General features: G+C 38.2%; 1 protein-coding gene across 2 annotated transcripts in view; it reads left to right on the top strand.

The window, feature by feature from the left end:
- ADAM17 (ADAM metallopeptidase domain 17) overlaps positions 1–27,846 on the top strand; it is a 50,921-nt gene that overhangs the window by 9,183 nt on the left and 13,892 nt on the right. Inside the window, exons 3-13 of one of the 2 annotated variants that reach the window (XM_072407544.1) lie at positions 1,892–2,024; positions 3,854–3,987; positions 5,768–5,856; positions 7,793–7,955; positions 16,974–17,110; positions 18,132–18,218; positions 23,182–23,295; positions 23,634–23,778; positions 24,907–24,936; positions 25,224–25,312; positions 26,477–26,629. In XM_072407544.1, coding sequence (XP_072263645.1) covers positions 1,892–2,024; positions 3,854–3,987; positions 5,768–5,856; positions 7,793–7,955; positions 16,974–17,110; positions 18,132–18,218; positions 23,182–23,295; positions 23,634–23,778; positions 24,907–24,936; positions 25,224–25,312; positions 26,477–26,629 — 1,274 coding nt within the window. The remainder of the gene's footprint in view (positions 1–1,891; positions 2,025–3,853; positions 3,988–5,767; positions 5,857–7,792; positions 7,956–16,973; positions 17,111–18,131; positions 18,219–23,181; positions 23,296–23,633; positions 23,779–24,906; positions 24,937–25,223; positions 25,313–26,476; positions 26,630–27,846) is intronic. The other variant, XM_072407545.1, reaches the window with a different exon arrangement.

Below are 27,846 nucleotides of genomic sequence, written 5' to 3' on the forward strand. Positions count from 1 at the left end.
GTGCAGAGAAGGGCAACTAAACTAAAGCTTATAATGTTCCGCACAAATGAAACAGACCAACCTTTGATCAAAGTATAATAGTTTAAGGGGGGATATGATCACCCTGTATAAATAAATAAATGGTCCATATAGAAAACTCTCTTTCCAATTGTTCACTTTGAGATCATTACAAAAAACAAGAGGGCACTCTTTGCGTCTGGAGGAAAAGAAGTTTAAGGTCTGGATAAGGAAGGGATTCTTCACTGTAAGGTCTGTGAAAATGTGGAATCGGCTCCCGCAGGAAATAGTTTCAGCAACTACTATAGATTGCTTTAAGAAAAAGCTGGATGTTTTTCTAGAAGCACAGAATATAACTGGGTATTAAAGCTTTAAAGTAAAAATAACACAGACTGAGCATCCAGGGAACATCCGATTGCCTCATGGAATCAGGAAGGATTTTTTTTCACCTGTTGAAGCAAATTGTATCAGGGGTTTTTTGCCTTCCTCTGGACCAACTGTGTCCATAGGGTTTTATATCTGGGATATGTTTATTTCCCTAGTGATTTAACTTGATGGACTTGACCTGATTTACTATGTAACCTTAAGCAAAACAAACTTTGAGATCTCTGGAAGTGCTGTAACATAAAATGGCTAATATGGGTCCAGGCAAATATATGTAAAAAAAAAAGTCCATGGATGACTGCTGCATTGCTAACCATTCCTTGTCCTTAATTCCAACCAATATGCATGCAGGAGTGGTGAGGAGGAAGTATAGATGTGTTTTTGAATGTTTGTGGTAAAGCACTAGCAAGCGGTTGTGGTTCCCTTACCACATGTGGAAAAGGATTTATTATATTACTATATATTACTATTACTATTACTATATATTTATTATATTATTATACATCTGCTGTTCCTTGATGTCTCATAACCCTAACACAAACACACTACCTGTAAATAAGGCAGAATAGATATTTTAACCTCTTTCATTCCGTTCAGTTATATTGTATTGTCTGTGCAGTTATGTTACAGCTGGAAAGGATTGAACTGCTGCACTCTACTGAACTTGGTCCAAGTAGAAATTCACTGACACCCTTATGTTCTATGTCAATGATTATGTAATTGGTACTTGTAAATAGAAATGAAAATCATCACTGTGCTTGTACAAAACCATACCACTGCTTTGTAAGTGCTTCCTTAGTGAAGAAGAGTTGTCAGTTGTTTCTTGTTAATTTTTGTTTTAATTAAATACTATTATATGATTGGTGAGTAAGCACATTTCTCACTCCCGTTTGTGCCAGAGGGGAAAACAAGAATTATCTAAGAAATCAAACCTTGCCCAACTAGAGCACGTAATGAGTGGCTGCCATTACTAAAGATGTGAGCTTGGAACCCTAGGATTTCTCCAGACGTTTCTAGGGGTTCCTGGAGCATTTTGTTCCTCTCACGTCAGTTTAAGTGACACCTAATGTTCTTTTTGATTAAAGAGATGACATTCCTCCCAGCAATGTAAGAAGCTATCTTCCTACTGACCACCATGCTATCGTACTTTGAGCTGTGAATGTAGCAGTTAGAGCACGGGATCCCGGAGATCTAAAAAGTTATGTCAAGGGTTCTCACATGTTTAAAAGAGACCAGACTTCAAACAAGACTGGTTTTGACCCTCATTTAGCATAATGTTAACTTCATGTTCACAATGCAGAAGGATGCTAAATGGCACACTGGTATTATATTGGCACTTGGAATGAAGAGGACCTACAGGAAATTTCACAGACCAACAACTCTACATTTGCATTTTGTTTCTTTCTAAGGCTAGGTTCAATATAACAGAAACTCTTCATACTTATCCCTCCAAAATATAAAATGTTATTTTTTTTTGCCTCTGTCTAACCTTTACTTTCCTAATCCACAGAAAACCTGGACTCCATGCTGTCAGAATATGATATCATCTCGTTGTCTGCCATCCAGCAACATTCAGTGAGGAAACGTGATTTGGAGACACAGTCTCAGGTGGAGAGGATGTTGGATTTCACTGCCATGCACAGGTAATATGGCACAATAACTTGCTTTTCCTACTAATCCTATACCTTAATGCAAAATCAGAATATCTCCTGATTTTCAAACAATACCTGTATGGCCGATTGCTGTGCACATGTTTTTTGTGATCTGGAGTACATTGCTTTAGGCAGCCTATTATTTTTGAAAAGGCTTTAATCACACCTCAAAAATGGGAAAAAAAGTTTGGCTTTTGTTCGTTGTGATGCCCTATATTGCAGGTGCATTGCAGTGCTCTGTATACGTGCTTGTGGGTGTAGTTAATAAATGTCCATGCACTAAAAACACATATAGCATGTTACTATGCACTATGATTACTCATGTTGTTAAAGTATAACAAATGAACTATATCTTATATAACTTATGAAGCAACCGATATTACCTCTAATGCTGAAAATGACCATCACACACTTAATCAAGCTGGATGTTTTTTCTAAAACATTGGCAGTAATAGCAGATCAAAAACATCTCTGTCGGTCTGTAAACTGTTATTCGCATATACACCTGTGTGTATTAAAGTTCTGGCAGGTAACCATTATTTCAAATTTTTTTTATTGTATATTTTTAATGATGGAAGATTATTAATGGACTGTTGACCTTGGAGCCTTTTTATATGGGTAAACCCACAGGGGGCTTTGCAAATGAGCGGGCTAGGTACCAGTGATTGGATTGGTCTCCATTTTGCCTTGGCCAAGTTCGGAGACACTCTGGGAATAACACAACCAATAAGGCGTCACAGGAGGGAGGGGGCTGGAGTGGAGTTTGATTAGCTAATGTCATAATCTGAATTCTCCCCAGACCCTTTTAGCCAATTGCACCGCCCGGCACTTATCAGTAACCACCCGGTTGTTTTAGGGTGGTTGCTGATGAGTTGGGTCACAATACACCACCCACAATTTCATCCCACCCATCTTAAACTTTGCATATTTGAAGGGCCCAGTTTTTTGGCTCGCAGGATATTAAAAGTATGTGAAATCATTTCTAGGTGCCTACCTTTAATTTCTGCACAAGTTTATGGAAAGGTTAGCTTTGGGGGATTCTAAAAAAAAAACACATTTTAACTCTTATTAATTCATCTATCAAAAATATTAAGTTGAACTATTGCTGAATAAGTACAGACTGCTACACACCTAGGTTCAGGATGAGAGAGAGAAAGCAAGCATTTTGCATGTAAAATATAACCATTTCTGCCTCTGACTGCTGGTCTCGTGAGATTTCACAATGATGTCAGCACTGATCTGCTCACTGTTCTCGTTGGAAGCTCTGAAGTAAGGAAGCAAATCTCTACCCCTACTGAGATGGCTTCACACAGAGACCCGATACACAACAAAACATAGTATTGGAGAAAGATCAGTTATTTGTCTGAAATTCAGCTTTAAAGGACATCATCATCATCATCAATTAGGTTGTCCGTTAAATATACCCTGTTCTTCTTGGTGTGGCCTGAACGCTAAAACACTTGCCTTCAGTACCACTGCTGTGTTGGTCCTTTAATATCTTCATTCCCCCGGATGGTTGAAGAATGTGCTTTTTTTTTTCTATTTTACATTAAGTATGTACCCCAGGAGACTATAGCTTTTGAAGGGGGAAGGGGTCCTTCCCCAAAAAATTAAGGAAAAAAGAAAAAAAAAAGATTTATAAAAACTTTTTTTCCCGAATATAAAAGGGTTAGCCACCCTTTATAAAAAAAAAAGAATGAAAAAAATTACGGTCGGCTTTAACTCAGAATCAGAAATCATTTTTGCTCTGTTTTTAATTGTAAATCCACCCTATTTGGTTTGTTTTTACCATTTTGATATGCTTCTTGAATTCCTTACAGGCATTTTCAACTCTACCTAACAGCTGATGCAGATCATCTCTCTGAAAACTTGAAAGCAGTGGTGCTGGATGGGAATGGCAAGGAGAAAATATATCCTATAAAGAGATCAGACTTCTTCACTGGCCACGTCGTTGGTTAGTATCTGTTTAAAATAAATTTCCCTTTAGGAGTGTGTCCACTAAACCTTACATATCAGAATGGTAAAATAGGCATGCAGTTAGTCTGGTCAATATAACCGGTAACTGCGGTTATTTTGACCGAATATACTGAAAACTGTATGGGGTTATATCTTAGTGGTGCTAGGGATACTGCATACTCCTATTTCGCACCTTACAGTTTTGTAGCACTAACTCTCAAAGATTACTTTATTTTTAATTTACTTGTATTATCCCTTTGTGAGTTTGTAAGCTATTCCTATCTCCTGCTTTAAGGTATATGTAAATCCTCTCCATCCCAGCCAGACATAATGTAGTTCTGGCATACTGATTCTTCATCTCATTTTTTAGCATTTACATTCAATTAAAATAATTTTTATTTCTTTAGTCATGTAGGAATGTTCTATTCCTCTGACTGCTGACAGCATTTATCGCCTGCACTGTCTTGTTTTTCCAAATAAGCATAGGAGCTGTTTTGCTTAGGTGGTGATATTCAAAACTTTCCTCTTATCATGCCAAGTTTAAACATGGCAGTGACTAAACAATACACAATGGATGTGGGAAGCTCTCTTACCAGTCCTCGGTGTATAAAACACAGGACTCATCATTTCTCTGTGTAATAATAAAGCAAGGTAATGGAAATAGATATAGGTTTTTTGGCACACATATAGATATATTTCTCTTGTTTGCTCTGCACCTTTCTATCCCATGTTTCTTTTTTTGTTTTTAATATTCTGTTCAATCATTTGCTCTGGGGCTTTATAGGAGATCCTTATTTGTCTATATCATCCAACAAGCTGTAATCACTTTATGTATAAACATAGTGGTTTCCAGATATCTGTTGTGGTCAGGAAAGTAACCATAGTACGGCCATAACGTGCTGAGATGTAGAAACCAAGTCAATTTTTATTGCCAGCTATAATCAAATCATTACATATTCAATCCAAACATTACAAACACTTTCTATGAATTTTGTTTTTAAAATTGTATTTGAAAGACCTTACAATCTTTCCTGTCCATACTTTGTTAGAGATAAGTTTTTATTTAACACCTGAGTGAGATAAGTGCTGCTTATTCCATACCATGCAATCTTCTATAATTAGTCTTGTTTAAAATAGGTTGGAACCTATGTAATAATTTGATCATTACTTGTAACCTATCTGTCTATATATAAATATATATTGTATATAAAATGTGTGTATCTTTATGCATATAATTGTATTTGTGCAGTTCTATAGTTTAGAGAAATATTCTATAACTAGAAAGTTCTGTCAGTGTTGTGTCCACTTACCCTCCCACTTCATCATGCCATTTGGGGTGGTACTGCTAGGTACACATGTCAGATGATTCTTGTCCGATAATCGGTTCAGGGCTAGTATCGGACGAGAATCTGGCGTGTGTACAGCAGCCATCTGACGTTGTTCATGAATCTGTTCTGGCGGACGCTCACTTGTTCTCCCCCTCCCCTCTTCATTGAGCAGAACGGCGCTGTATGTACAGCGTCCGTTCATTCATCTTGCAGTCTTTTGTAAAAGGATTGTGCAAGATCCTTTCCAACGACAAAAATCTAACGTGTGTATACAGCCTAATGTTTCTGTTCCCTCCTGTCTAAAGCTTTTTTATCTCTCTGTTTATCTTTTCATGTGCTTTGCTTGTGTTAAAAGCCCTTCCCATGTCTGCACGGTGCCTTCTGCTCCTCTGCAAGCCTTTTGGGACTATTGTGATAATTAATTCATTTTTTATATTTGACATATTGCAGGAGAACATAATTCAAAAGTCTTTGCACATATAGGAGATGGTGATTTTACAGCACGGATCACAGTAGACCGTGAAGAATATAATATAGAGGTAAACTATGCACTTAAATGTTGTTGTTCTTAATATTGTTATGTTTTTCTTTATTAGGCTCTGCAATTATTTTGAGTTTTTAGGAATTTGATCACATCTGAGCACCTTTCTCTGCGTTTGCATGAGAATTGAGCACTGTGAAAATCACCTAGTGCTTAAAGATGACCTTTTACTAAAGTGGAAGGTTTGCTTATGATGGTTAGGCTCTCCAAATTACTTACTATTTGTAGGTGAAAAATTTGCTTGTAAAGGATAAAGTTAGAATTACACTTAATTTCCCACATCACCACCCTTCCAGAGTCCTGTGGGAAGCAGAGCAGATGAAATCGTGCCGGATGAGGTACAGAAAATTGACATGCTCTGCGTTCCAGAGGACTCTATCCTAAAGCACAGTCGTGATGTTTAGAAGACTGTATAAAGTAAGTATAATCCTAAATTGATCATTTTATAGGTACATTTTTCTGCTGCATATATTAGGGGAATAGAGCAGCAAAAGCAGACCTTCCTTTTTGAGAGGAAAGGGTTATTCAGCAAATGGCTTTTGCCCAGTAATATGCCTTTTAAAGTTCACTTTTTATCCATACAAACATCTCCCATTTTGTAGGAGTACTCAATATTTCAAAAAATAAAGCTAATAATTTTCCTAGACACTATGACACTAGTTTGCTTTTTAAAAAGCCTTCTCGCAGGCATGAATGTAATCTGTAATTTTGCTGCTACTTTACAGCCCCTATAACAAATCTTCTGTCAGCAGCCAGTTAGAACTCCTGCTGTTCAAAAAGCTGTACGAGCAAGTCCCTGCCTTCTCCTGGCATTTTACATTCCAAAAGTATCAGATGCTGAAAAATGGCACAGATTTGCTATCTTCATACAGAACGTATCTAGTTGGATTCAGTTTCTGTATTTTGTACCCATTAAAAAAAGCATTTCAAGAATGAGTGTGTAGAGTTTTTCATGCTGAGTGACAGATTTGAATACATTACAAATACATTAAGATTGCGTTGGGAAGGGATTTACTTTTTGTTTTGGCCATTTAAACACACACGAGAAAAAAAAAAACACCACACCAGAGTGTTTTCTGCTGCATCAAATCATTATATTTTAATTTATAATGTGGTGGGGTTTATTGAAGTGTGCTTTGTTTGAAAATGTATGTTGTATAGAAATACTAATGCATTTAATATGTACATATAAATGCAGTATTAATAAACAGGATTTATATAGCGCAAACATATAATGCGGTGCTGTACATTATATAGGGGTTACAAATGACAGAAACAGACAGTGACACAGGAGGAGGAGAGGACCCTGCCCCGAAGAACTTACAATCTAGGAGGTGGGGGAAGTATCACACAATAGGAGGGGAGATATGGAGTGGTGGCAAGTAGTGAGCTTTTTAGGAGACAAAATGCATATATATTTTAGTACACACGATTACATAGTTATACAAGAACTGAAATCTCAGTATACCGTGCTTAGATCTGCTTGCAACTAGCAAATAGGGGAAGGTGCACATGGGCAGGGAATATGCAAAACAATACATATGGGTACCTCAGCTCATGTTCAAGCTAGCCAGCACAGAAAACCTAACTGTTTCAACAGTGTTGTGGTTGCATAAATTTGCAGCGGTTGTAGTTTTAAACAACCAAAAACCTCCATTAGAAGGATTTCCCCATAAAATCATGGTGGCAACATATTTACTAGACAGGAAGTGGGGAAGAATACAAAATACTTCTCCTGCCATATATCTAGTACTGTTCGTTGTACTGTATTGGTATCTTAATTAGTAATACCTTTTTTTCAGCAGTGTGAACTCCAGGACACTCTTCCTTATTATATATTGCAGAGAAGACAACTGGGGAAGACGTGTTCCCTAATCACAATGTAACATTCTATCACACAGGAGTACATTAGATAACTGGCACTTTTCTTTCAGCCCCTGTGGAGGTTTACAGAGAATACATCAAAGGACAATCTATTAGTGTACAGATCAGAAGACATCAGGGAAGTCTCCCGCTTGCAATCCTCAAAAGTATGTGGTTACGTCAAACCAGAACAAGATCTTTTCAGGAATGAGCCGAACCCCCCAGATGATCATGGTAGGTACTGCATGTTCATAAATGTTCTGACAAACACAATTGATGTGCAAGATCTTTAGGTCCTATTTTATAACTTTGTGCAATGAAATAAGTAAAACCCATTACCCCTAACAGCCAATTAGAACTTGCCTTCCTTATAATGAACTTATAGCTTTGCCTATTCAGGGCCAAGCAACACATTTACAATAATATCCCTTGCTTTTTCTTCATTTCCCTGCAGCTTAGATGGCAGGAGCAGTAGAAGCTGCTGTAAGGTAAAATTCTGTAATTTGTGGATGTGACATGGCTCTGTCGGCTCAGAGCTGTCAAGAAGAATAAGTATCTTTCTTCATACAAAGAAGTTTTAACTATGGAGTTTAAAGTAAATCAGGAAAATAAAGTTGCTGTGGAGAGTGATAAATAAAAACCTGTTGCTTTTCCCTCCATGAGTGTAAGCACAGGTTTTGATAAAATTACTGACGACTTTTGAATTTGTGTCCCAAATGGGATTCTGAAATTCCATTTTTAATTTTTCTTGGTATACTTTAAAGGGAATCTCCATCATTAAAGTTGGGGCTGGGTACATCATAGCCAATATACCCAGTGCTCAACCCAAAAATTTTTTTAAGCTGGGTGGGAAGAAGCTGTAGGCGGGTGGTGGCCCCTGTATTGTGACCCAACTCATGAGTAACCACGCAAAAACAGCCAGGTGGTTTTTGAAAAGTTCCGGTGTTGCGCCCAGCTGAGGAGAACACAGATACCTTATAACCCAATAGACATGGATATACTCAAATTATTTTAGTAAATATGTCATGCTCTTGCCCTCCATGCTCTTTCACTGAGTGGTATAGTTTGTTCTTTATTAGCAATGAATTGAATTTTTGTATCCTAGAACTGCCTTCTGGGTGTTATAAAGGCCTCACCAGAATTGTGTAGGTTATCAGTTTCTCTGTGTTGCACAGTAGTAATGATAATCTTTGCAGGCAGTGAAAAGCAAAATCTTGAAATTAACATAACGTGCTGCCCCCCCCTTCTCCTTTCTTCGCATCCCACTCACTTGTACTAAAGAACAGCCTCTGTGTGGGTGAATTTTGCACCGGGTGAATTTTGCACCAGACATTGACTCGTGAACAGCAGGGGAGCCTATTCACTGTGTGGGATAATAGGCAATTATATGTGTTGCTGCACAACAAACTGGCAGTATATATGTCTCTTCAGGGCAGGTCACTAGTACAAGTCAAAAATCACTTGAGAGCTCTAGATAGTTAACAACAGCATCAACTTGGGACTTTAGGTGACATTTATTGTGATATCTAACCCCTGATAGGGTGGGTTCAACTACATTGGTTAAAACAGAGCAGCACATTTTATGTTGTGCTTGTGTTATTGTGCAATGTAAAAGTAAAATGTGCTGTGCACAATGTCAACTATTATTTGCATCTGTGTGGAACTAGTTTCCTCAATTATCTACCAATAAATCACAGTGTTCAACCCAGAAAGCTTGGTGGGAAGAAATGATTGGCGTGTGGCAACAACTCTTAAGTAACCACCCAAACACAGCCGGGTAGTTACCAAAAAAGTGCCGGGTGGTGCGCCAGGCTAAAAAGATCACTGAAAGCAAATGTGATAGTGGGTCCTCCGATCAACTTCAGGTATTGTATTTGTTTTGTACATGGAAGATGTGCTGCTGGAACCCATGTTGGCCTTCACACAGAAAACCTACCTTGTAAGAAAAAAACTTATTATGACCCAAGATCCTAATTTATAGGTAGCAAGAAAGCAAGACCCATGAAGGATTACACTGGTTGGAAGATTAGGGAAAAGGGGAGATCTTCTTTCACTCTCCTAAATAATCCTTCAAATCATTTTGAGGATTCCTTCTACGCTGGAAGAAATTAAGCTCCCACCTATTATTTCTGAGACCCAGTGTTCTCTCCAGCCCCTTTTAACTGGGGGCACCACCTGGAACATTTCAGTAACCACCCTGTTATTTTTGTGTGGTTACTGAAGAGTTGGGTCACAATAGAGTGGCTGCCACCCGCCTATAATTTCCTTCCAACCAGCTTAAAAAAATTCTGGGTTGAACACTGCGGACCTATAGAACAGGATGCAGGCTATGGATTGCAAGCTTCTCCCATTTAGGATTCCTTATTTCCAATCTTCCAAAACATTATAAAAATGCTTACTCCATTTCATGGAGATTTTTTTGACCATCATTAGCAGAGATTCAGTTTAGGGTCAAGATAGGAAATTTTGGATATTTCTGGTTTATTAACTATGTTATACAAATGGTGACACTACTTTCAGCTGGAAAGTGTAAACACCGCTTGTAGGTTATTTGTTTGTAGAGCTGGATTTTATTTTGTCAATTTTTTTTTTTTCGGGTAAAAATAAAGTTGTTCAATAATCATGCTGATTATTTGTATGATAGGTTTCAGTCATTTTCAGAAAATGAAGTTCCTATTCAGCAAGGAATTCTTCTGGCGTAATGCCCTCAGGTTTCTTAGCAATGTTGACAAGAAGTGACTCATCAATCCCAAAGTCACAATGCGCTCTTTTGGGATTAAACATTCTTCACACCTGGGGAACTGAAAATGTCCACAAGGCAGCACAACAAGCTTTCAACTGCGAACAGCATTCTACTCTCCCATAAGGTTATCGTGTTTATCTTTACAAGGTCCAGCACATACCTCTCTAGGGGACCATCATCCCTATGGCCAGATACTTGTCCTTGGTTTACTCCACGTTTCACATGTGTCACAGGAAGCCCTAGCTGTGCTTAAAGGGAAATTACAATGTATTTTTAGTAAATGCATATTTTGAGGTATAATTATAACCTGTAGAAAGTTATTTTTGAAGCAAGATAATTGAAGTTCATGTTCAGATTTCCTAATGTCTTGTGTCAATCAGCTTTATTGAGTTTTCAAAGAGAAATAGACAAGTATACATAACAAACATTAAAACATAAAGCACCAAAATCCTATTAACCCATAACGGCATTGGCTTGTACTTTGATAAACATAGCAATAATCTGTCAAAACTGTCATGAACCAGAATAAAACAAATCAACACAAATATACAGAAATCAATAGAGATACACCTAGAAGCATGGAACATAAATACCATTCTCACAATCTTAAACCGCCTATATCGCTATATACATGTGTAAACATCTTTTAACAAAAAACAATAATAAAAGAGAAAAAACAAAAAAAGACAATACAGCCCAAGGAGGGGGATTGGGGAGGGAAGGGGAAAAGAGAATGTACACCACACAAGGTTGGAGAAAGTATGGTAAAACCCTTAGTACAAAGATAGCGCCCTAACAAATATACGAGATCATTAAGATAAGTACATTTGGAGTCGGGGAGATTCTTTAAACCATTCCCACATGGACCAAGCTAATGTCTTGTTTTAAACCATCAGTGAGAAAACAAACAGAAACTCCAAAACTATCTATCTATCTATCTATCTATCTATCTATCTATCTTATCTATCTAATCTATCTAATCTATCTATCTAATCTATCTATCTAATCTATCTATCTAATCTATCTATCTAATCTATCTATCTAATCTATCTATCTATCATCTGAGGATGTCAGAGGATTGTAGCTGGATGTGATCTTTATGATGGGTTCCAGTAACGGATGAACCAACGTGGTTCTGTTCATTGGAGAGATAAAGCTGAGTGAGCGGTACCGCTTTAACCGAGTCCTTCCTGATCAGTTGTTCATCAGACTGCTGACGATTATCTTACTTATGTATGTAGCTTTAGATTTAACTGACTGAATGAAAACCGGGCACATCCAGTGTGGCTGATATCTCAGTGGTTAACGAGGAAGGGAAAGTCATTTTACTAGGATTCATGTATTAGTCGTAGATCCACTTGATTAAAAAGTCTATACATAACCTGGCAACTCACGTACAGACCCGCCAAAGTGAATTGAGTTCTTGTTGTGAGAAGGGAACTGTGGAATGTGGTTCCTGATAAGTATTATATATCGCTACAAAAGAGGATGAGACACCAGAAACGGTGAAGGGTGTCACAGACTGCATGGTGGCTCAGTGGTTAGCACTCTGACCTTTGCAGCGCTGCGTCCCGAATCTTGCACAGGACACTGTGCATGTTGTTTGCAGGTTCTCCCGGTGTTTGCGTGGGTTTCCTCCGAGTACTCCGGTTTCCTCCAGCATTCCAAAAACATGCAGTTAGGTTAATTGGCTTCTCCACCAAAAAAAGACATATTACTATGGTAGTGCCTTTAGATTGTGAGCGCCTTTGAGGGACAGCTAGAGACATGACTATGGAGTTTGTACAGCGCTGCGTAATATGTCAGTGCTATAAAAATACTGTATAATATTAATAACAACAAAAGGGTGAAGTGTTTAGTTGACACTGCAAGTGGAAAAAATTGAATAGGCCCCTAAAATGATGTAAGACAGGGGTCGGCAAACTTTTATGGCCATTTCTGGGGTGGGCGGGAGTACATTAGGCCGGACTCTGAGTCGCGCCCTAATGGCTCTGCCCACCACCAGGGAAGGCCCCCTGATATGAAATCCCTCACCTCGAAATGCATTGCGAAGGAGAGGGATTTACCTTCAGGGAGCGTTCCCTATTTACCGCGGCAGTGGAATATCAACGACAGCCGCGGTAAATAGGGGAGCAACAGCAAGGAGGCGGCACCAGAGCTCCGGTAGTTCCTAATGCCCCCTGGTAGATCCGACGGCAACCGGCGGCGTCGGAGCTGCGGGTTGCCGTCTGGCATTAAGCCAGATCGGCCAGGGGTCGTTAGGCCGTATCTGACCTAAATGCCAGAGTTTGCCGACCCCTGATGTAAACTGTCACTGTTGGTCTGTTTCAAAGAAGAAAAAAAAATGAAATTGAAGTCTGATGCTTGCCCTTTAGGCAATTTACACGTTAGAGTTTTGTCCTTGGAAAGGATCTTTCACGATCATATCCAATGACAAAAGACTGAAAGATGAATGAACAAGCACTGTACATACAACACCATTCTGTTGTATGGAGAGGGGAGAACGACTGAGCGGCACCCCCCTGTGCTCTTCTCCCTTCACTTGTATTGTGGTCATTCGTCGTTTGTGGATCAGCCAGCAGGGATCCATGAACAACGTGCTCACGCTAGATTCTTGTCCGAGATGTTCATCATCTGATGTGTATACATAGCCTTATTCTCACTGGGTCAGTAATTCAGAAGGTATCGGGATTAGTATACAAGCTATATAAATCCTGTTTAATGATAACACAGGAGTTCAGCTATTTATGCTACAACTTGCTGCAGCTATCTGCCTGCTTGTTTCAAATCTTTGACCCATTTTCATGAAATCAGAATTTTGGCTTTACATCCTGGCAATTATCATTCTTTTTGAAAAGGATCAGCAAAGGCAGTTTAAAATGAAATCTATCAATAAGAGAATATGTAAAGAAGCCCATGTGGAGAGAAACATGAAGCCTGCCACTGCTAAGGCGCTTGTGGGAATACTAGTTATTTAGCTCTTGTACAGATCCGTTCACTTCAGTTCCTGACCTGGAACAGTCATGCAGCCAGTAAAGTCAGATACATAGAAAATTTGCATACTTATCCTAAGTTAGTGTTATGCTAATAAATCAGTCTTGCTAGGAAACTAGTGTTTCTCTTGGTTCTGTTCACATTTCTGCACATTGCTATGCAGCAGGTACCAAGCATCGAATCTGTTGCCAGGAATTTCCTGTAAATGGCACCCTTTTTTTTGTGCCGTGATAATGATGTTGATGCTACTGATTTGGTATATTTCCAGTAAAGAGCAGCAGGAGGCATTCTCAGAAGACAGTCAGTTTTTTTTTTCCCCCTGAATACTTCTCTGCTTTATATTTTTTTTGCACTCCATTTGGAAAGAAAGTGTTTTCCTCCATAAAGGAATTTTGTTTTCTTTTCCTCTGTACATCATCTCCCCACTTATTTTTCTGCTTCACTGAACATTTATCAGATGCACAGAAATAAAGAGGGATGATTACTCTGACAACTAGCCTTACGTTTTTTTTTTTCTGCTGTGCCGAGGGTTGTTTGATTGAATTCCAGATTCTCAGCAGGAAATCTTAATGCGAATCCAAAATAACTTTTGTTTGCTTTTGGATGACTTTGACTTAGTTTTCCATTTCCTGTTATAGTAAAGTATTTGTGGTACACTCGGAGAATAGCACTTCCCTTTCTATTTTTAAGAAGAACACTTCTTTTAAGTGTATGTAAATCCCAAACATGAATTCTCTTAATTTGCTTCCTGTAAAATATACCATTTATTGTTTTTGGTTAAATCTGTTTGATAAGTGCAAAAGAAATGTCTGTTGATCTAACATAGATTCAGTGGACTTCTAACTTCCTGTTAACTCAGCAGCTTTATCAGACTTGGCCAGTTGACCTTTGCTAGTTACAGAATACCTCCTACTTATGTGTGGAGGAAAAAGACAATTAATGGAGCCAACACATGTAAGGACTGGTCAGCTGCAGTACCCTACAGTGTTCTCCCCATTTTTTTAAAGCTGGGTGGGAAGAAGCTGTAGGTAGGTAAAGGCCCCTGTATTGTGACCCAACTTTTCAGTAACCACCCAAATTTTTTTTTATATATGTTAATAAAAAGTACTGAGGGGGGGGTGCAACATGCTAAAAGGTATTGGGGACAACATTAATAGCTAGTTGAAGTTTTAGGCTGGTATTCGGTCTAATCTGCACTGTTGAATTAGTTTATCTCCTGTACTTAAAGTAAATAGCTTGGATTTTCACTGCACTCTGTGTGAATTAGAAGCTGCTGTAAATCAAATAGAAAGTCCAAAGTAATATTTCCCTTTTTTCCCCCCTCAGGCTTTTTGTCACTGACCTTCCTCTTTCATTCATTAGATCTCAAATTGTTTTATTATAGAGGCTCAGTATTAAATTTTCCGTGTTAAAGTGGAACTTCCCCAAGCAGAAGAAGAGTCGGGCTCCGCCATCTTCTGTCTTCTCTTCTGATCTTTTTTCTAAGTCGCCTGATCTTGCACTGCGCAGGTGCGAGAACGGGTGATGTAGCCCGCTGCAACGGGGGAAAAAAACTGCGCATGTGTGAGATCGGTATCTCTTTCCCCTTAGTGTTAAAAAAACATCCCATGCCTAGATCTGCATGTGCATGCATGTCCAGGATGCATGTCCAGGATGCGTGACGTTGGTATCCCAGGAGGCTCTGTGCTCCCATTGTGTTTATAAAAAAAAAACAAAAAACTTTACTTTACATATCGGGGTTGTCTACGCTTTTATATAAAGTAAAAATGTTGAGTTTACGTCTGCTTTAACTAGGACACCCTGCAGGCAAATGCATTCTGCCATTTATATTTGCACAAACATCTTTCTAAGAGCTAGAAATTTCTAATGGCTATTGAGAGGAGTGCTGACGTAAAGCAGTGTAATAAGTTTAGGAAGCGATGTTCAGCACTCTCTTGTCGCCTCCCTCATGGTCTGTCTATAGTCTCCGGTCTATCACATGTGCATGATCCTGGCTGGTCCATGTGCCAACACACAGTCAGAACAGACACACTCCTTGCAAAGCCATTCCCTTGCTCCAATACATACATATATTTAGCAAGGTAATGATTTACAGCAGTCTTCTATGGGATTTCCCTAGCAAAAGCTGTGCTCTGAATTCCCCAACTAGAAGATTAGGGACAGGAGCAGTTGTTCTTTTAAAAGTAAAATGCACTAAAAACCTATGAATGTTCACCTTCATTCTAATTTTCAGTCTAATTTACTTTGCCTTAGAATTAAACATTTTAGTTTACCTATATATTGTCATATTCAGGATGTTCCGGCTGCCTAGCCTTGGTACTCAATCGATCTTTAATCACCTTCACATCTCTGGTAAAGGTGAGGGATAGCATTTTACTGTTTTTTTCCCATCTACAGAGCTTTAGCACCCATAGAAATGTTAGAATTTGTTACGTGGATGTTGGATGCCTCTTACCAGATGCCTAATTTTGCCCACAATGTGTCAGTAGATTTAAATATAGGGTGAATGAGCCAGCTTGATGAAGTATGGAATACAATTAGGCGTGTACTATACTTATTGTTCTGATCAAAGTTTTCCAGAGATGTAGTCTGGTATAAATCTGTAAACAAACGAAAAATTGTGATTATTATTTTTGTATAAATGTTCGACGTGGTCACATCCTTCTAGCATGACGTGCTTTTGGATGCAAGCCCATGCCTCTGTATTGTAAATGTGGTGAATTAATGTTGCCAAATTTGCACTGTGAAAGAACAGATGTGTTACTAATATAAAGAATCACATGCAGAACGAGTATCGGGATCCCACACTGACAGGACAGAAGTGTTTGGCGATCTTAAGCTTCTATCATGTACTGCTAGCTACAATACGACTAAAAAAATAACTCAAAATAACAGATGACACACAGATAAAAAAATAATGTTTTTTTATTTGATTATTTTGTTTTCTCGTTAGTAACCGCTATGTGGCCATTTTGGGGCTAGGCAATTATTACGGCGCTAAAATAAGGACAACCCGAATTCGAACACCAACACTAGTATGTAGATAAGAAGTGACTGAAAGAGGCTGTAGAAGATGTGTAGCACAATGAGAGAATGTGTAAATAATGGGTTATGGTATAAATCTCCTTTGATGAATACAAGGTTGTGTTTCATAAAACAGGACAATTGATTGGTAAATACAAAATCTAGGTGGATAAAATAGTAAGCCCATCAGGCACCTTGTAGAATCCCAGTGATAGTTGTGACAGAATCACACAGTTGGGCTTTATTACTTAGATTTGATACTTAGAGTTGATGAGCTAAAAAGATGGGAAATTCAGTGTTGCTTGCATGGACTTCTAAGACTTCAGTATGTTTGTAAGGCACAAATGCTGCCATATGCCCTTTCTTGTAATATTTAACCTGTAACCTGCCTGGTACAAAATATTTTAATGAAACAAGTCTCTAACTATAAAGCAAAGTTATTTTACTTGTTCTTATTTATTACTAAACCATGTATTTGTTATTTGTAATAGAACATCTTTCCCGGGAGAAGAGACAGAAGCCAGGGCCGGACCCTAATAAGAACACTTGCAAGATGCTGGTAGTGGCGGACCATCGATTCTACAGCTTCATGGGGAGGAATGAGGAGAGCACCACCATTAACTATTTGGTGAGGAAACACTTTATTATGTATCAAACTCTAAGAGCCAATAGTTGTATTTAAATACAGCACTACTGTTTCTTTTGTCAATCTTTGATATAGGTGTTGATAGGTAGATCTATTACAGACCAGCCAACCATGCCGCTGGTAAAGGGGAACTAAACCCAGTGTACACTCACCTGTCCCCGTTCTGCCGTGGGTGCTACCATCTTCTTCCTTTCCCTGTTTCAATCATTGGCCAGGACAGGATAAATCATTCAGTTCTGGCAGCCACAAGGGATGCTGGGATGTGCCAGGCAACCTGGTAACTAGCACTGAGCTGCACATTCACAGCTCAGTAATTTTCACAGTTTCAGGGACAGGTGACACAGTTTCATCAGACAGGTGAGTATATTTTTATTGCAGAAGAGACTTCACCTACCCCTTTCTGCAATAAGTCCTTGTCTGATTGCAGATTTCTTTAGGTCAAAATTTAGTTTTGCTTTAAGCCCCGTGCAAGTAATTGTTTTCTTGCACAAGACCATCATTTGTGATTCTCCCGGATGAAAATCAAACATTTGTACAACTCTTGCCCAACATATTTTTTTTCAATCTGCTGTGTTGATTTGCACAGCAACTGTCTTGCTTGTTTTTAATGGTAAAGATGCAGCAGGACTCCTCCTGCCCAATATTCCCCTCCTCTCTGCTGTCTGTACAGCACTAGTTCCCTCTGCTCTGGTACGTATACTTTCATATGTAATTAAAAATTTAATTGGAAGCACTTAAAGTGAGTTTGAAAATTAGTTCTGCTTTTACCACACTCTACAGAAGGAGCGAACATTGGTATTTTCAGTGATTTAGCATGGTGTGCTGTTTCCATGCAATAACCACAGATGGATGCAGCCAAATTTTTGTGCATTTGAAAACTGTATTCTGTAGTTTGAGGTTGTGATTAGTAAAAATTAGTACTCTGAGCAGATTATGTATGATTACAACTTGGTATAACTTTCATTTGTTTGGTGGAAATCTTAACTGAAATATTATGTTACAGATTGAGCTGATTGACCGTGTGGATGACATTTACAGGAATACCTCATGGGATGCCCAGTGGAAAGGATATGGAGTACAGATAGAACAGGTATTATATTTCTGTTTCTTACATAAAAATTCAGCATTGATAAGTGTAATCATTAAGGTGAACCTGTAACTAAAATAGCCTTTTACAGCAATTAGTTGAGTAGATGTCAATATTTCAAAATCACATGGAAAAATAGAAAGAAGAATGCCTCGTTTTTGCCATGTTCAAAGCTTCTGTTGCAGATTTAATTTATTTGTAACCATGTACAAGTATTTGTTATATGTTATGACACACTGGTCAGATTTATCTTTATATCTAAATCCTAAAAATAAGATTTTTTGTTGTTGCCCCATTCATAATGAGAGACGTATTTTTTTACATTCAATCAGTAGCCTGTTAGTTTCAAAATAACGAGCTAAAGTATTAACAAGCCTCTACAAGAAAACCCATATTTAATAAGGAAATGGTGTATTCTGTATTAAAGCCTCAACCAGGTATGTGGAATGTTACCAGCACACCATATTTCCAGCTGCAGCAAGTCTTTTCTTTCTTTAGCTTAAAGGAGAGCTCCTGGGTCAGGCACATTATTCCCGGTACAAGTAAATAGTTGGGGGGGATGGCGAAGTTTGGTTTTAAATATTTATTTATAGGGTTTAGTGTTTTATGTGCCTTTTATACAAGTAAATGTAGATTGCAGTCAATACTTTGTACTGATGTAAGAACAGTCAAACAGTAGTGGAGCTGTAGGCTACAGTAACCAAATTCCATTTATTTCTATTCATTTCATTCAGTTGTCTTCGTCTTGCCCTGCTCCTTTACTACACTGGAGGTCCTGATTGGTGGATCATTATTCACAGCTCATGGCAATATACAGTGATACCTCGGCTAACGAGTGACCCTGCTAACAATTTCTTTGGTTAAAAAGATTTTTTACATTGTGTTTCGGCCTTGGCTAATGAAGATGGACTCTTCTAACAAATGCGTTAGTGGATGCGCGATAACACTGCAGCTGCGTTGAGCTTAATTTTCGCATTGTTTCGGTTAACGAATGTGATTCCGGAATGAATTTATTTTGTTAGCCGAGGTATCACAGTAATTAGAGCAGTGTTTCTCAACCCGGGTCTTCCAGAGGAGCAACGTCTTCCCTGAGAAATGAACAATTTGTGCCTCTCAGGTCAGATTAGGTGACCTCCAATGTTTTCTATCTGGAAGAGTGGCATTCTTCCCACTGACCACCACACTAATATACTATGAGCCTTGGATAAAGTAATTATAGAAGAGGTTCTCTGAAGACCTGAAAATTGTTTCAAGGGTTCAAAAGGTCAAAAAATGCTGTATTGGAAGGTTAATCACTCTGGGGAAATAGAAGTCAATCAATCCAATTTGATGTAAACCTGTAGAAAGCTTTGAAAACATGTTCATATGTTGAATATTACACAGGCAGAGGCATCCTGTAGTGTAAACTGCATGTCAGATCATTACATGCAGAAATATAGATGGGTACCATTTGGCTTCACCATTTACCTACTGATCCTGCCTATGGTCTATCATATTGTAAGGGACCAATAAAGAGGCTCTGGAGGTGCATGGTCAGATTAGTCTTTGGCAATATTTAATGGGATTTGAGTTCATGTTTTCTGTTCAGGTCCTATTTTCTGTAAATTACATCTATTAAAAATTCAAAGGTTCTCCACCTAATCATTGCAACTTAACCGTGCAGCATCCTCAAACAGCATAATAATTACTTCCAAATACTCCTGCTGTGCTTATTTCTATGAATAATACAGGAAGCAAGCTCTTCAGTTGTCTTTTCTACTATGATTGATCTTAAAGCACCCTGCTCATGTCTAAGTCACATTAGTACGGCGATCTTCTTGGAGATTTCTGTTTCAAAGAGAGACTCCAATGGACAGTGTTTGTTTTGGACAAAATAAAGAACTTACTAATACTCTGTGTTTTTTTAGTTACATTTTAGGTGTAATGTTTCTGCTGTTATGCTCAAGTAAAGTTACATTTCATTAAAGTACAGTAAAGGTGAATAGAACCTTGGGGAGAAATGTAAATAGCTCCATATATGTCCAATTTGGAGATGTATTAAATGAAAATGGGTGCTTGACATAAAAAGCTTGGGGTTATTGTTAGGAGCAGGGACAGAGGAATTCTGGGAGATATAGTGCTCATCCCAGACTTGCCTGGTCAGTACGAGTAGGGTATAAATAAGGTGGGTGTTTATTATTAACACATAAACACCTGAGGCTCAGGAGGAGAACTCAATATTTCCCAGTGTTTAAATAAAAAAAAAAAAATCCTTTTTTAGTCATGTTCTTTTATTGTTTTTTGGTGGAATAATCCAGATATCAATATTATGAATCTTTTTACAATGTTACTTACCTAAACAAAGATTCCATTGTATTTATGAGAACGATTTTCACGTCCTCTTGTTCTTGCTGCAGATGCCAGAGTTCTGCAAGTTCAAAAGGAGTTCAACATCACCTTAATCTCTTTTGTACTGACATTATTATTTTACTCTGAATGCTGCTTGTTTCATGTTTTCATGTACACTGATGTTATTGGTATAAGAGCTTGTATTATTCACCTCACTAATGAAAAATGACGGTGTAAGGGCTATATTGTATATTTGTAAAAACTGATGGATGCAGTGCTGTGTCCTGTCCTGATTATAAGGAAAGATTGAGTGTCCAACGCAGTCCTACATCACCATCAAGATTTGCTGTATGCTAATAGGGGAAAATAACACTGTCTTTTCACTTCAAGCCCTTGAAATATCACAACATGGTGCATCAAACAACAGAGTCTGTGTACAGATGGTAAAACAGAAATGGGTGCAGTCGCTGGCACAGGAATGATATTGAAAACAGGAGGCTGCTAGCATAAGGTGACCAATCGACACTTCTCAGAGGAAGCAGGAAGATGAGGAGGAAGAGAGCGCAGAAACTGAACAATCTGCATGCCCAGAACCCTGAAATTGGCAGCCATAGAATAATGTAAATACATGGGAGCCTGTACCAACTGAGAACTACAAATAGCAGCAAATTCAGATACCAAAGGGTTTCCCAAATATCACTCACAAGCATTAAGTTTTACACGGTACTGTACTAATACTGCAGAAACTGTAAATCACCCACTTTGTTTCTGCCTGTCAAATTCTTCATAACACTTCCTGTGTTGCATTCATTTAATATGACAGGTTCTAGGAAGCAAGAAACTTGCATGTCCTAATGTATTAGGATGTTTGGAAGGTATCTGAAAGCATTTTATTACACATGGCAACTAGCTAAAGTCTCCTTTTCTTAATTGTGCTAGAAAAATGTAAACTAATATTTCATACTGGAAATGCTAATTGCCTGGCTGTTATCCTGTTGCTTTGGCTCCAGTACTTAGAGTATCGAAGCTGGTACAAGCATAGAAATAAATAAATAAATATGAGTTTTTTTTCCCCGTTTGGTGCATTTAGCTTGTGGGTCTTGCCATTCACGACTATTGAAGTCAGACCCAGTCAGGCACCTTGGAAGGTCAGCATTGGCAACCTTGATATTTTTGTTACCACAGGGCCACAACTGGGACATGTTTATAAATGAGTGCAAATGAGTACTAGAAGGAATTTACTGTGCTGTGAAAATGCAAATGCAAAACATTGGTTAAAATGCTTTTACCCTCCACAATAAATTAGAAGGAAATTCACCAGTTACATACATACAAAACATTTTTGAATAGTTTAAAGCAGACGTGGGTGAGTGCTTAATTCAATGTTGGGATGTATGTTGTAGAATCCGAGCACGTTACATTAACTCCATAATGAGATAATACAATAAACAAAAATCAGTTTAACCTCCTGGGCGTTACACTGATGTCTAGATTTCTGTACCAAAAGCGGTACACTGTTTTTCATGAAATTTTTTTTTTTAAATTGTAGACCTGTAACTTACAGAAATATTTCCGAACAAGGGTCTAGTAGATATCATGAATATAAAAAATGTTTGAAACACACAATCATGTAAAAAAAAAAATTACTTTTATTAAAATTAAATAAAAAACACAAAAATCAGCTTAAACAAGAACTCATAAATAAATCAAAAATACTGAAAATGCAATAATTCGGTATACTGTATAGTATTATATTTTTCTAAAACACCTCCCTAGTGTCCGTCACATACCTATAGACAAAACCACATAAATATATTTTGTATTATTTTGTATTGGATTGGATACAGGACTTTGTCTTGAATCCAATACAAAATATTTGAATTTCCCACTACGACCCCCATCGATGGGCGCATGCACAGACATCATCAGGAATCGCCGAGGGACACGTACGCGAACGCCGGGTATTTTAATTCTTTACGAACTTCTGTACTTCCATGCAAAAAGTGTTAAATTTTTTGCATGGAAATTTATTTTAGATTGGCTATAATTTACCGAATTACTCAATAATTACTTATAATTCACCCAATTACCGCATAACTCACCGAAATATGTCCAAAATTTTATAAATTTAATAATAATTTTTTTTTTAAAACATAAAAAAAAATCTTTAAAAAAAAAAGTGTATAATGTAATGTAACTGTACAGTAGCCTATATAATATATATATATATATATATATTATATAAAGATTTCTTTGTATTGGACTCAATACCGGAGATTGTCACTGCACTCGCCGGGAGAAGAAGGAAGAGGACAGACGTGTCCGAAGGAGCTGCGGGGACCGGGTAAGTATTTTCTTACAGTTGTGATCCGATTGTCATACAGTGTTGTATGACAATCGGATTGCAATATAACATTTGTTTACATTTTTACCACCTGGGAAAAGTTCGGGTTTAACACTTTTTGCAAGTGTTTTTACCCCGAACTATGTCGTGTTTAACGCCCAGGTGGTTAATGGACACCTGTGTATGGCAAAATGTTACTGGGCATGTGTATTTCACAGACAAACATATCACAATACAGATAAAATTGTTATCCAGTACTAGGCTTGCCTAATTATCTATACCTTTATAATGCAGATCATTGTTCACAAAGAGCCAGAGAATGTGTCCAATTCAAGGATACACTACAACATGGAAAAGAACTATCCGTATGAAAACAAGGATGCCTGGGATGTGAAGCAGCTGCTGGAGGTGAGAATTCTGGGGAGGCAGGAATGGTATACTAGGTGCTATATCTAAATCATAACCTGCTGTATAAAATTTAATCCAACATGTGTGTTGATAATACTTTCATTGTTGCAAATCTAGGCAGGCAGAGGGCAAATAATCAGATTTCAGTAATTATTGAGGTCTCCCTGCTGCTAAAACATTTTCAGATTACTGACTTTTTCAGATTACTCACTTTTTATGTATTTTATACAGTTGTTGTCACAGTGTGAAGATGACCATCTCGTTAAGGGAACATGGCATTTCTGGGGTTCACAGGATAAGGTCTGCAATCTATCCTAACAATCACTTTTTTTCTACAGCAATTCAGCTATGACATATCAGAAAAGGCATCTAGTGTCTGTTTGGCTCATCTCTTTACCTATCAGGACTTTGATATGGGGACTCTAGGACTGGCATACGTAGGATCACACAAGCCTAACACTCATGGAGGAATCTGCCCTAAAGGTTAGTTTTTGTGCTATATATTAGGCATCTATGGGAAGCACATTATTGTCAGGTGTAGGTAGCTGTTTGAAAGCTCTTGAATCCCAATCTGCTTTAGGCTGTGCATGCCATTCACTGAAAGCTCAACAATACACAGTCCTGTTAAGATATTTCACGCTGTGTTTGATAAAATAAACAAAGGTTCTCATACACAGTAACACTGCTACTTTATAATGTATCGACTTTTAGGTATTAGCAGGGGACAGTCCAGCTTTACTGGACTCCATCCATTGTAGGCAACTGGTGGTAAATGGCCATCCTTACCTTTCTGAATTTTAAGCATTTACATACTTTTGTCTTGACACAATACATAAAATGTAGTTAGCGTAATAAAAGCATTTTGTCTGGCAGAAGTCATGGTTGGTAACGGGAAAATCTGAACTCGTATGGAAAAAATAGCTCCTTGTGTACATCCAAGTGTTAATCAAAAGTACCAAAGTAGTTACGGTTTTGGTCATCTCTGGATTAAGCAGTGAATTTAGCATTAAAACAGATAATATAGGAATTGCTTTTTTATTTACAAAATACCTGTAAGGCCACATACACAGGTGCCATAACTGTCATTGGAAAGGATCTTTCACGATCCTTTCCAATGACAAAAAACTGAACAATGCATGAAGGAGTGCTGTACATACAGCACCGTTCTGCTCTATAGAGTGGGGAGGGGGAGAACGATGGAGTGGCACCCTACTGCACTCTCTCCCCTTCTCTTTCATTACGATCGTTCATCAATCATTCGTTTATCCGCCAGGACAGAATACGGAACAGTGGATGATGAGCGCAGTACACATGCCAGATTCTTGTCTGATATCAGCCCTGAGGCGATTATCAGACGAGAATCATCTAACTTGTACATAGCCTAAAGCAATGCGCAGACTCTTGCGATCTGATTGTATATGAGAAAACACTTCTCAAATCCTATACACTTTTTGCCATTGGGCTGCCCCAGATTTGCACTCTCACAACGAACAATGAGCATCAAAATACTTCTGACACACCTGAACTCCTTGTGTACTGTTGGCCAAGTCTTAATTTATTATTTTGCCAATCAGTTTATGGATCACTCATGTATCTCCATATTGTTTTCAGAGAGCTGGTCCTCTAGATCGTCTAGATATTGTCAGTCCTGTCAAGGAAGTATAACTTGGCTCAGTGTGTCTTTGAATTCCTTGTCTGTTTCTCGTCTGTCTTTGCCCTATTACTGTACAAATGGACACCAAGTCTAGGTGTCGTGCTATTTTTGCAATTCACTTTTACTGCACAGTCCTCTCTTTTTCATTCTTTTGGTGTCACGGTATTGTCACAGGAGATTTCATTTCACGGTTTCAGGAGATGTCTCACTTTGTTTTCCATTATTCTGAAATGTCACATCTGACATGACTTCATTTTTCCCTCTCCCTTCACAGCTTATAAAAGTGAATCATCACAGAAGCCTATTTATTTAAACACTGGTTTGACAAGTACAAAAAATTATGGGAAAACCATTTTGACAAAGGTATGATCAAATGTTCTTTCCTCTCTTTTTTTTGTAGAAGATGACCTGATTTTTGTGCTTTTTCTGTCCGGTTCCTAATTTATTTAAAAGGGGTTGTTAGCAAAACACTCTGTTGAGGGTCCCAACTTATAATACCTAGGGGTCACTTCTTGTGCTTTTAAAAGTCTCACCTGCATCACCACCCACTGGTAAAGTGTTGTATTGCAGTGCTACCCTAAAGCAACTCATTCTGTTATTCCTCCTGCTGGCGCCTATGTCATACAGGTTTTAAATACTGGACAGGGCACAGAATACCCAAAAAATTATGAATTTTCTGACCCTAACTATATGTATTTTTATTGCAGAGTTTCCGGGCTCCAATTTTCTGTTACTTGTTGTGTGGCACTAGTCAGATGGGAAAGAGGAAAAAACCTCCAAAAAGTGCCATACAGCAATACAGAATGTTACCCATATTCCAACCCTTCTTCATGTTGTCTGAAACTAAAACTAGAATAGTTAAAGTTTTTTATATTAAAAAAAAAGTTACAAAACAAGACTGAGCAGGATAAATAATATTGATATTGTGTAAATGTAAATGTAAATATAGTGTAAATATAGTGATATTTACATTACTATCTATACCCTGCATTTATTGCTTAGGTGATCTGACAGTAGTGGTAGGCAATGCTTTCTCAATCTTTTTAACACAGGGGAACCTTTTGTAATTATTTCAGGTCCTAGCAATCTCCTAACAATAATACCAATATCCACAGTCTATTGGCTTGGTGGAAGAATTTGGAAGAATGCATCTTATAGTGCTGGCTGGTGGGAGTGGGTTAAGGTTACAGCTAAACATAGATCATTGGTGTCAGTGGTAACTGACCTGAGAGGCACAAATTGCTTATTGCTCAGGACATTCCTAGTAACCTCTGAAAGACCTCTTAAGGTTCCCCAGAATGCAGGCTGAGAAACACTGGTGTGATGTATCTGCTAAGGTCCCACCATAATATCTCCTATGATATGCAGTGGGCATTTACATATCATACCAGGCCAACAGTTTTTTTTCAGGAAAGGAAACGGCAAATTAATTCTGGCAGTATTTAAAACTTAACTTAACCTAACTTGGACTGTACAGTTCCCAGATTTTGTCTTTGGTACAGTTGACATTATGTGATTTCCTGACAGGAAGCTGATCTGGTCACTACTCATGAGCTGGGCCATAACTTCGGGTCTGAACATGATCCAGACAGCATGGAGCTGTGTGCACCCAGTGAGGAGCGAGGTGGGAAATATGTGATGTACCCCATAGCTGTGAGTGGAGATCACCAAAACAACAAGGTATTTTCCTTTGTCACACAAAGCTTGTTACTTTGTTAAAGAGGAACTAAACTGAAAAACTGCATTAAACGAAAAAAGAAAATAGACGTTCAATCCCACAGGGCAGTCTGATCCATCCTGAGGTTTCCTGCATCAGGTCCTGCTTTGTCCTGGCATCCATCCCCAAGCTGGCGCCATCTTATCCTCTTCTTCCTGGTTCTTCTTCCTACGTCACCCGACCCAGACGCGAAATCGGGTGACGTAGGATGAAAAAAAACTTGCCAATCTCACTGTGCATGAGAGATCGGCAAATTTTTTCTTTTTTCACTAAAAGGCTCATTCGGCACATACCTGAGATGCTCGGGCGTGCGCAGAGGGAGCACCCAAAAGCCCCCCGGGATGCGTGACGTAGGAATTGCCCTCCTATTCGTTCTGCACCCTTTTTTTTTTTTTTTTTTTTTTAAGGTGTTGCTCTTACTTTACATAAAAGGGTTGTCTACCCTTTTATGTAAAGTGAAATTTCTGAGTTAGGTATGCTTTAAGGTATTTATGTTCATGTTTGCATGCATAAAACTTGTACACCTAGGGGTAAAGTGAACTGCATTGGTTCCTCTTTTTTTTTTTTTTTTGTCCTCTACTTTAGATACCCGTTTGCAACTTTATTAAAGCCAGATTTAACACCCAGTGGCAACAGGTTTCTAAAGTAGAGAATAGAGGTTCCATAACTGCTTTAAAGTGACAATCAGAAACTCCATTCACTTGAGTGGAGTAACTTATTACCACTTTGCAAAAGTGGCAAAAAGCAGTGGTAGTGCCAGAAAGGTGTTTAAAGCAAACAACACAGCAAATTAACAGGTAATAAATATGCCAATTAAAAAAATGGTGATAACTATTGCAAAAATATTGTGTTAATTCTTTATAACGTTTGATGATTGTGTTATTTTCTGAAAACAATTCTGGCAGATGTTTGTTTATCCTTTTCTGTGGTACTAGAATAGAGAGCACAGTGCTCAAAGCTGCCACTCTTCTCATACAACACGTGTGTACGTTTATGAAATAATACCAGGTAGAGATTGTATTCTTCCAGATTGAAAGAATTTTGAGCAAATAAGGGTAGCATTATGTACAGCATCCCTTTCCAATATAACTTACACATGGTATGTTTTGTCAGACCTTATTGTCCCACGTTCTATGGGAAATTTACTGTCGCATTTCTGCTTTTTTGACTCCCATGCACA

This window comes from Pyxicephalus adspersus, chromosome 4 (assembly GCF_032062135.1).
Source record: "Pyxicephalus adspersus chromosome 4, UCB_Pads_2.0, whole genome shotgun sequence".
NCBI classification, from domain to species: domain Eukaryota; kingdom Metazoa; phylum Chordata; class Amphibia; order Anura; family Pyxicephalidae; genus Pyxicephalus; species Pyxicephalus adspersus.